At 37.3% G+C, this 10616-nt stretch overlaps 1 protein-coding gene across 1 annotated transcript; it reads left to right on the plus strand.

Annotated features, from left to right (window-relative positions):
* The first annotated feature begins 498 nt into the window (after positions 1–498).
* On the plus strand, positions 499–10076 carry SAP30L (SAP30 like). The gene is made up of 4 exons (XM_039335769.1): positions 499–1358; positions 4282–4404; positions 5393–5491; positions 5580–10076. The coding sequence occupies exons 1-4, from the start codon at positions 1173–1175 to the stop codon at positions 5703–5705; spliced, it is 534 nt and encodes a 177-aa protein (XP_039191703.1). The 5' UTR covers positions 499–1172; the 3' UTR covers positions 5706–10076.
* Positions 10077–10616: the final 540 nt, after the last annotated feature.

Genomic DNA, 10616 nt, shown 5'->3' on the forward strand with positions numbered 1-10616 from the left:
CTCACGGCCGCCCTTCACGGGTAGCGCTGGGCTCTGATCATCCGTAGAGGCCGCTCTATTAGTTGGCAGCAACCAGACACGCAGTCGGTCCGAGCAGGAGCCAAAGCGCTCCTGGTCCAAAGTCCACTGCCCGAGCGCCCGCAAGGCACCTCCGCCTTTGAGGTGGACGCGAGCGTTGGTTTTTCGAACTCTCCCAGCCCGACCCGCCCGCCCTCTTGCGCGCGTGTCCCTGCAGAAGGCTTGGCTTCACACAGGGCAGCTTAAGAGCTCCCCATCCGCCTCCTGCGAACTCCCGCTCCGTACCCCCAGCCCGTTCTGAGCACGGACTTCAAACGCTCTCCGGCTGCCTCCCTTCGCGCAGGAAGTAGCCTATCGGCACGAGCAGCTGCCTCGGCCAATACCTTGTCTGAGCGGGAGCCCAGGCCCCGCCTCTCGAGCTGCACTAACCACTGGCTGCCCGGGGACGGGACTTCCGCTTGGAGGCGAAGAGGCGGAGCGGGCAGGTTTTGTGTTTGAGGGAGTGGGAAAGGGACGAGAGCGAGGCGGGCGAGGGAGAGAGCGGGTGCGGGCGTTGGGCTGCCGTGGCCTGGTGGCCTCTCTGGCGGCGGAGCGACAGGTCGCGTCCGCCTAGCGAGTTCCGCGGAAGGGGCCGGCAGCTGGGCACAGCCATACGTACCGGGCTGCCGGCTCCGGGGGCTGTGACCTAAGCAACCGAAGGGACGAGATCCTCGGCCGGCTGCCAGGGGGTCGGGAGGCCGTGAGGAGGCGAGAAGAGGGACCCTTCTTGCTTTCGCCTCCTCTCGGAGGGGCTGCTTGCGAGGCTGGGGTCCCCAGTGGGTCGGGGCAGGCTAGGAGGACGGAGCGCGTCCGCCAGTTGAAGCGGGAAAGCGACTCCTCGGAGAGGCGAAGGACACCGCCAGCCCCGAAGGACCGCTTCCGGGGCCCCTGGGCGGGATGGCGGCGTGAGGGGTTCCTCGGGGCCCCTGGGAAGGCCGCCCGGTGGACGCGGCGGACGAAGCGAGCGTTGCTTTGGCGGCTCTCTCCAGATGTTTCCTTAAAACCCGCGGAGTCCCAGGGCGGGATAGGCCGGGCGGAGGTTTGCGAGCGCAAAGGCTGGCGAAGTTGATCCCGGCGCTGCCCCTTTGGTCGACCGAGGCTGGTGGGAGGTTGCGATGAATGGTTTCAGCACAGAGGAAGATAGCCGGGATGGTCCTCCTACCACCCCTTTTTACGGACAAAGTTGTTGCCTCATCGACGATGGGGATCGTTGCGTCCGCCCGGCTGGCAACGCCTCCTTCAGCAAGAGGATCCAAAAGAGCATCTCTCAGAAAAAGCTGAAACTGGATATTGACAAAAGTGTAAGTGGCAACCGCAGAAGCTTTACCACTGCATGCTTCTCTCTGTGCCTGCAGTTGTGCACCGAACCTCTCTCTTCTGTTGTGGTAGTAGTTAGTGCTGCTGTAGTAGCTCTGAAATCCTAGAGGAGCTTTTTATGGGATTCTAAGGGCTGCTGTGAATTCCCTGCGTCAGCAAAGCAGTATTTTCCTATGCTGAAGCAAGGAGATAGGAACAATATGAATGAATGATGCAGCATTAAAATGAAAGTACGTTGGTTTATGATCCTAGTAAAGAAGCCAGTGTAGAGATGTGCCTGAAACAGCATCACCATTAAAATCCTATTATGTTTTTAGGGAATGATGTTATTTTTTTATGAAATATAAGAATGAAATAATTATCTTACATGTAAACCTAATAGCAATAGTAACAAAGTTAATCTTTTTCATTCAGAACTGAAGTGACAAAAATAGCATAAAGCCACAGCAGGTGGCAGCATCTAGCTGGTTTTGATAAAGGTACCTGGATTCTAGGGCTGCATGATGGTAAAAAGACTTAGTGGGGAAAAGGAAAGGAAAATGAAACACAAGCTTCATATTGTTGAAAGAAAACTGCATGGATTGCAGCTGTTGTTGAACTGTACTTACTTTTCATAGCCAAAGTTATAAAGTATGTTATATCAGAAAAAAATGGGAAAGGCAAGTTTGTAGTAAATAGCTAAAATAAGAAAAATTGTACCCAATTCTGATTTTTGGGCAGAATGTTGATATTATATATAAACATATACTAGAAGTGTGTTAGAGGCCAGTTATTTATTATTTGTAATTTAAGAATAGAAAAAAATGATTGCTTTTCAATCAATAGCCATATAGTGATGTATCTGTTATCTGATATTACAAGTGCTAATATTAATAAAGAACTTCATGTATGTATTTATAAGTTAACCAATAAAATGCCCAGCTAAAGAGTTCAGAATGTTGTTTTATTCCTTAGATGTACAGTATATAAAGTACCAGTGGATGTCTAGTAAGACTGTTTCTGTTGTCTGTTAGGTTAGTCTATAGTTAATGCCTTTAACCGGAATAAAATATAAGAACAAACTTTGATGATTTCATTTCTTTCAGTATTATTTCAGCATAATTATTGCCCCGTAAAATATGAAAGTAATAGTAAAAAAAGTTAACTGTGGGTTAGTTTTCTCAAGGGAAATGTATCCAAAATGGTCACAGTTAATTGTCTACTAAATGGGTTATTTTATTAAGCAAGTACTTACTCCATCAGATACATTTCATTAATATACTAACTGTAAGGCTCTGGAAATAGGTTTTGTGACTATAAATTTCTGCTGTATCATTCAATACCTTTCATGCATAAAACAACTACCATCTTATAATTCTGCAATATTCTAAATATATATTACTAAATATACATTACTAAAATTCTCATATCTGTAACCTACAACTGGGTGAAACAATGCATCATAGATCAAAATGTTTTGAACCAAGGTATTTCAGATGAGCTAACTTACAGAATGCATTCAGGATCCATGACTCCTGTGGAATTGAAATTTTGCAAATTTTATAAAGCATTTTATGATCTAAAAATTATAAAGCATTTTATGACATAATACAAGATGTCATAAAGCATATCCTGTGGTCAGCTCCTAATGTTTGACTGCGCTATACAGCTCAACATGGATTACTTTTTAAGGCAGATGCATCTCTGAATGTTTCCCTGAATTTTAAATAACTATTCAACTATGTAAGAAGCTCTGCCATTGTTGAATGCATCAAGGAATCTGGTAAGGTAGTATCTGAAATGATCCCCCAAGGAATCACAAGTTGTCTATTGAATGTGTATTATGTGTTGTATGTGTATAAGAGAAAAAGATAGCCAAATCAGGAGCAATGGGATTCCTTTATCAATAGTCCCTGGGAGTGTTGGTTTGCTTAGTTATTTACTTATACTCCAACATAATCAAACAGCTCTTGAGAACTTATAGGCAGTATCCAAACTTAAAGCTAATAATAACTGGAATTTGTCACAGTTCAATACTGAAAAGCAGTACTGTCACCCCCAACTTTTTCTGCCACCCTAAATTTCTTTCATAATAGTTCCTCACAAGTTTTGGTGGGGGGCTTGTTAACTCTATTAAATTCTAACACACTTAATTTTTTATTTGAAAGTTGATTTTAAGGGTTTTAATGATTATTAGCAAGCTTGTCACAGCAAGCTGTGATTACAGGAAAATGAAAAAAATGTGTTTTCTGAATTCACAATGTACTTTCATCCTCTTTCTTACTTGTATATATAACATTACATAAGGGCAAAAAAAAAATTTTGTTTATTTATTTGTATCCCACCTTCATTATTTGTACAAATAATTCAAGGAGGCAAACATATCTAACACATCTTCCTCCTATTATCCCAACAACAACTCTGTGAGGTTAGCTGGGCTAAGAAAGTGTGACTGGCCCAAAGTCACTCCACCGGCTTTCATGGCCCTTGCGTTTTGATGTCAAGTTGTATTATTTGTGCATACAGACCTACAAACACCCATCAACCCCACAGTAAGGACTTTAATTTGACATTAAAAACTAAATTCAGCTGTTCCATGTTCAGTTTCACATTGTAGCCCACAGCTTTAGTTTTAACTCACTACCCCAGTAAATCCTTTTTTGAAACAGCCTCTTTACTGTCAAACTTGAAGAAAGCAGATGGACTTAAATGAAGTCATTTTCCATACAATGAATCAAAACTGTAAAAAGAAAGCAACCCTTCTTCTGTTGTACTTTTTTGATGTGCAATTGTTCTTAGATGAACAGATGAAAACCTTTTTTAAAACAACTCAAATTTGTAGCAGTGAAAGTTGACAGATTTTCTTTTTATCGTTCTTTTTACTGTTGTAAGCATTGTGCCATTTAATTTTTTCTTGTTTAATTTTAGGTAAGACACTTGTATATATGTGATTTCCACAAGAACTTCATTCAAAGTGTCCGAAATAAAAGAAAAAGGAAAACCAGCGATGATGGGGGAGACTCTCCAGAGCATGAAATAGATGTTCCAGAGGTGAATTACATAATAAAATTGAGATTTACTGTTCAGATTCTATTTATATTTTTGTAAGTTTAATTACACTTCCCAAAAGTGGCATAATACATGGATTTGTTAAGATTTATTAAGACACCTAGAAAATTGAGCAACTTTGGATACAGCAGATTAAAACCGACTTGTTACTGTTTCTGAAGTGCTTTAACTTTCCACTACTTATCATTAACTCAAGAACAGCCACAGTAGCTTTCTGCCAATTTCTGACTTGCCTTATAGAGGAACCCTATGTTATCACACTGATGATAATTATTATATCTTGAATAAACATCAAGAGTTTGAGTGAGGCCTTCCTTTTATATGTCCTGAATCCCTCACTACTCAGCATCTGTCTTTCACTATATACTTGTGCCATGCTATACATCCTATACCTTTAGCAAGTCCTTTTTCTTTGCTTTTCTTAATCTTATGAATCATCTAATCTGATTGTCCTTTTCTCCTAATTTTCAGTTTTACAACCTTTTGAGGTATTAACATATTGTAAACCTATCTGCTTTCGTTCTCTAAGTTTGTAGCATTCAAAATTCTGAAGAAAAATTTAACAAAAATACCTATATGATGCTGAAAACATGTTATACATGTTATATACATGTAATCATCTACACATTTCCTAGTACAAGTAAATGTTAAAGAATTTCAAGGAAGCGGGGTTGGCCATATTTTGCTTTTGTTGCATAGTTTTTTAGGAATGCAGTGCTTTTGAAGAAAAAATGTTTTGAAGCGCATTACAGCACTAAAGTTGCCCTTGCAATTTCTTAAAACACCTGCATTATTTTCCTGGGGTCACATGGCTGTCCTGCCACATAACCCTGGGAAAGATTAACATGTGCAACTTTATATACCTTGTGAAGAAGCTTTCTGCTATTAAATGCAAGCCATTATACAGGTTTAATTCTTTTCAGTTGTCAATTAAACTAAATATATATTTTCATTGTGCCACTTTTTTTAGGTTGACTTGTTTCAACTTCAAGTAAACACTTTGCGCCGTTACAAAAGACATTACAAATTACAAACCAGACCTGGTCTCAATAAAGCTCAGTTGGCAGAAGTAAGTCAGTGATGACTTTGTGATTTCCACATGTATTTTCCTTCTGCTAGGAAAATGTTTATTTAAAAAAAATGTTTTTTTTTTTCAGACCGTCAGTCGTCACTTCAGGAACATCCCAGTGAATGAAAAAGAAACTCTTGCTTACTTTATCTACATGGTAAAAAGCAACAAGAGTAGATTGGATCAGAAAACAGAAAGCAGTAAACTGGAATGAAAGTTAGGTAGACTATGGACTCAAAACAAGTGTAATATTAAAAAAAACATCAGGTGCATTATAAATACTTTTTTAAAAAAATAAGATTTTTTGTGTAAATTAAAATATACATAAGAAAATGAAGCAAAACTTGGTCTCCATATTATAATACTTAATTTCAGAATGTGTGGGAAAACCTCTGCAGTTTCAAAGCATGGTCTTTAACCTGAAGGAAAGATTAAAAGAAACTCAAGATGTCAAAAGCAATGACTGTTTAAGAAATTGTCTTATGTCACTGATTGTAACATAATCCATGCATGAGTTTGGCATTCTTGAATAGGATCATATCATACTCACTAGTATTTAAAGGTATAGATCAGGCAAAACTTCTAAATTCTAATTTAAAACTTCTCTGTGCTCACCATTTGTGCATTGCATAAAATTACTTGTTTTAAGACTAAATATCTCAGATTTTCATGGGTGCTAAAGATTTCTAATCCTAGCTTTTTTGCATATATGTATCAGTTTTTACATTGAAACATAGAAATTGGCCATCTTAACTCATTTATTAATATTTATTAGAATGTCATGACTTCACAAATTGTAATGTGTTAAATATTTATGTTTCTCAAGCAAACTATTGAACAGAGAGCTGTTGCCACAGATTCATGCTATTTGCTGACCTTTTAAGGTTGGGGATATATGCTAAAAATAATTTTAAGGTGCTATGAACTCTTTTTAAGCAATTAGAATCTCAGTCTGGTTCTGATGAGGCTATAAAGCAAACACTTTACACTAATAATCTGTTCGATCCTTTGCAACTTAAATGCACACAATATAGAATGGGACTGTAGTGTCAAATTGTATAAATGAAGGGCTAAAATTGGCAGTGGCTTCAATTTATCTTAATTTTGGTAGTGAGTACAAATGCCATGATGAGTCATTTATTTGTTCTAGGTATCATGTTTTAAAATGCAGAGTAACTGTAAGGTTCTCACTATCTGTGCCCACAGTCCAGAACCTGATAATCAGTGCACACACACAAAGCTTGCTCTTCATTTACTTATGTGGGGAAGGTGGCATTATAGTCTAAATGGTGCTTCCTGTAAGTCCTAACGTGCTTGGAGTTTAATATCTTTTTGATCTCTTATTATATTTTACAATCTCCAAAGGCATAAATATACTTTAAAATGTCCTGTAGAGATCCAGTAATGTTCTGGTGTATTTGATATTATTCAGCAATTATACAATATCTGCAGTTTTCATATTACATTTAGTAATAGTGTTGAATTAAGGACCTCTTAGTTCTTTTTTGCAATCCTAAAAAACATTAAAATACTTTTCTTTTTGTCCAAATAAAGATAAAATGTACTCTATAAGATGCTAAAAGGCAAAGTTTTTTCCAAACTTTAATGATACTTTGATAATTAACATGGAGATGGATCTTGTTTAATTCAGAATTACATTTTGTTGTCATTCTAAGAAAACTATGTGAAAACCTAAAATACATGTTTCAGCAAATGCAAAAGTTCATTTATATAGCCATTTTTTATTTTTATTGCAAATAGATCACTAATTTATGTTACTGCAATTAACTGAATGCCACTTTAAAAGTGGATATTTTCATCTACTTCAGTTTCATCATAGGATATGTCCTTTTAATGTACACTTTAAATTTAAAAACACATATGGATATATAATTGAAAACAACTAAAATATTTCAGACTGCTACTTTGTATTTTAAAGTTCATCAAATAGTCCCACTTCTTCCTTCACTGAAAGGCTAAAGTAGAAATCAAATATGCTAAATGAACTTTATAGCTGAATGCGTAACAAAATTGTATTTGAATATTTGTAACTCCAGAATATTCACATTAGAAGTGCCATGACCATGACATAATCTCTCAATAGAGATTGGCATCCAGTGAGCATCTTCTAGATCAAAAAGGTAAATCTTTTAGTTTTATACTGTTAGGGCTCGTCATGCAAATAACAAAATTTTAGCAATTAAATTACTACAATAAATTGCAACGACCATCTGTTTACATGAGCAAATCTGTTCAGTAGTTGCTTTGGAGATCAGATTAAGTAAAGTATTTTCCTAAATCACATAACAATGTTCGTTGTCATACTTTATCAAAACAAAATATTTTATGAGGAAATTGAAGACTTTCATGTAAGTTGTGAAGAATAACTAATGTTAGAATCCTTGAGACATGTCTTTTAGAGATATCTTTATTTGCCTTACTCTCAGCTAGACCAAGTATTGTACAAATGTCTTGGCACAAGGAAAGGGCCATTTTTCGTGACATTTAGTGCTAGAGGCTAATTTTAACAACAACATATAATTGTGTGTGTGTGTTTGTGTGTATTCAGGGAGTTGCCTGTGATTCTTGAACATCTAGTATTGCATCACCAAAAACACCATCATGCAGTCCAAAATAATGGCAAATTATGCTGCATGCTATTTAAGGAAGCTTTCAAATTCCTAGTGGTTTTAATAAAACCTTGATCATCATTTTGAGCTTTAGAGGATTTGAATCCTAAAATAATATCTTAACATTAACAGTGTATATGAAAAAAAGAGTCAGACTGACGTGTGTATTCATAGAAATCGGTCGGTGGTTTTAATTGACTCTTGTTAAATATCAATTTTACATTGGATTTAAGCTATTAAATAATAAACTTTGGCCTGGGAGTGACTTCCCACATTATCTAGTAGTTGTAGGCACACTGACTACAGCAGTACTGAATAAAACTCACTCAGAACCAAAGGCCTTCAAACCCACTGAAAGCTAGCAGAAGATCTTTAATTGTTTACTGGGCTTTGCATCAGAGCCAAAGAATTTAATATGGCACATCTTCTAGAATGAGGTTAACTTCATCAAAGATGGTTGTCCTCTGTGCATTAGTTGTAGTTGTAATGATAGTAGTAATAGCACAAGAAATTTTGTTCATCCCTGGAATGAAGGAAAGAGCAAAGGGGAGGGGAAGTGCAATGACAATTAGTACTGGAGCAACATTTTTATGAATTCCTGGTGCAAGGTGCGGCTGGAGCGTTTTGGAGGAAGTCTCGGTCTGGTGGTTTAGCTTCCAAGTGTGGTTCTGTAATGTAAATGTTACATATCAGATTCCTACATTAAATTTAATCTTTTCTCTTGCAACTAATACCTTACATTATGGTTGAAAAGAAGAGGCCTCATCAATGTTCTTACAGAATGCTGTAAATTTGCCACATGACAGATTTGCCAATAATAAATTTCCTGTGAGGGTCAGGAAAACATCTTAAAGCCAAAGTAGTCCAGGGCAGGAGTATTTTTCGTACTTTGATAAAATAAAAAATAAAAAGAGCAAGTTCTATTCAAGAAACAAAGCAGCTGGTGACTTACTTGGGAGACAATTTATGAAGCAGTATTCAAATTTTATAATATGTAAATTAGCCAAATACAATATTGAGGGTAGGGAGGGAGAGACTTTGCACTTTATCTTGTGTTGATAAGTTCTAATGTAAATAAAATGGAAACTCTTGATATTGTTAAAGAAAGCATTTTGATAAAAATGTTGTTCTAAGGGGAAAGTGTTGTGCATAGCACACTACTGTCACTTCACCGTGTGCATTAAGATGAGGGATAGATAGCTGCTCACAAAAGAAGCCTTTCAGTACTACCGGATTATTTAAAGGGCCCTGCTATGAAAACGTAATATATCGATGTTCCTTCATTTGTGCTACCTACCATGCTCTACATGCATGAATTTTTTTCTCTTTTAAATATGTAACAATGCAGGGTAATTCTTTTACATAATTTATCCAATTTCATTTATTCCTCACTAAATGAAGTGTTAAATTTTTAAAACTTTGATAAGGGAAAGGGGCTCATGCCTTAAACTCACAATTTTCCATTAAGTAGGATTTATGAAATGTTTAGCAATAGTTTTTTTTTCTGCGTTTGATTTTTTTTGTACATTTTTCAAGCAGAGGCTTATGTAGAAATCACCATTTATTACATTGCCTTCATTCTCTCTGCTTTGTCCTGCTGAATATTAAAAAAATTGAACACATATTGACAAATGTATTTTATTCCCCTTTGACTTATAACAGCACAACCTTACCATGAAAAAATGAACTTTCTTTATTCCTCATTCATTCTTGTGGATCTTCATGGCTAGCCTTGATCCTTACGGCAAATGTTTTGAGTCAATCTTTATCTTAATTGTAAACTATAATAGTGTATCCTGAAGCAATCTGGTAAACCTATAGTGCAACTGTAGAGTTTTTTCCTCCGAGATGTATAGCTTGCATCCTTCTTTCCACTATTATAATAGTTAAATCTTTTACTGTTGAGAAAAATGATAAATGCCTGAATTTCTAATAAATGATCAGTTCAACAATCAGTTGCATTTCTATTGATTTTGAATAACTACGAGACAAAACTAAGAACTCCAGAGCCAGAGCCATTAGATCAGGGGTAAGCAACCCAAAACACTTAAAGAGCCACTTGGACCCGTTTCCCACCAAAAACAAAACACTGGGAGCCGCAAAACCATTTTGATATCTAAAATGAAGATAACACTGCATATATCCTTTTTTACCTTTATTATAAGTTTGTGGTGTGTGTTTGTGTGTGTGTGTGTGTGTATATATATATGTATATGTATGTATGTATATATATATATATACATACACACAGACACACACACACACATACACACACACACACAGGTAAAAAAAGGATATATGCAGTGTTATCTTCATTTTAGATGTCAAAAGGGTCTCTCTCTCTCTCCCTCTCTATCTGCCCTTGGTCTGCCACTCCTCTTCCCCCGCTCTCTTTCTTTCTCTCTCTTTCCTCTCTCTCTCTCTCTCTCCCTCTCTCTCTCTTTCTCCCCCCCCCCTCTCCTATCTGCTGCTCACCTGACAAGCTTCAGGCTGTT

The sequence above is a fragment of the Crotalus tigris genome, unplaced genomic scaffold, assembly GCF_016545835.1.
Source record: "Crotalus tigris isolate CLP2741 ecotype Arizona unplaced genomic scaffold, ASM1654583v1 scf7180000017658.5313226, whole genome shotgun sequence".
Lineage (NCBI taxonomy): Eukaryota > Metazoa > Chordata > Lepidosauria > Squamata > Viperidae > Crotalus > Crotalus tigris.

Bases quoted from the DNA above. Each gene is read 5' to 3' on its own strand.
- SAP30L (XM_039335769.1), top strand. From the start codon at position 1,173: ATGAATGGTTTCAGCACAGAGGAAGATAGCCGGGATGGTCCTCCTACC. The intron at 1,359-4,281 runs GTAAGTGGCAAC...GTTTAATTTTAG, and splicing joins AACTGGATATTGACAAAAGT to GTAAGACACTTGTATATATG. The intron at 5,492-5,579 runs GTAAGTCAGTGA...TTTTTTTTTCAG, and splicing joins ATAAAGCTCAGTTGGCAGAA to ACCGTCAGTCGTCACTTCAG.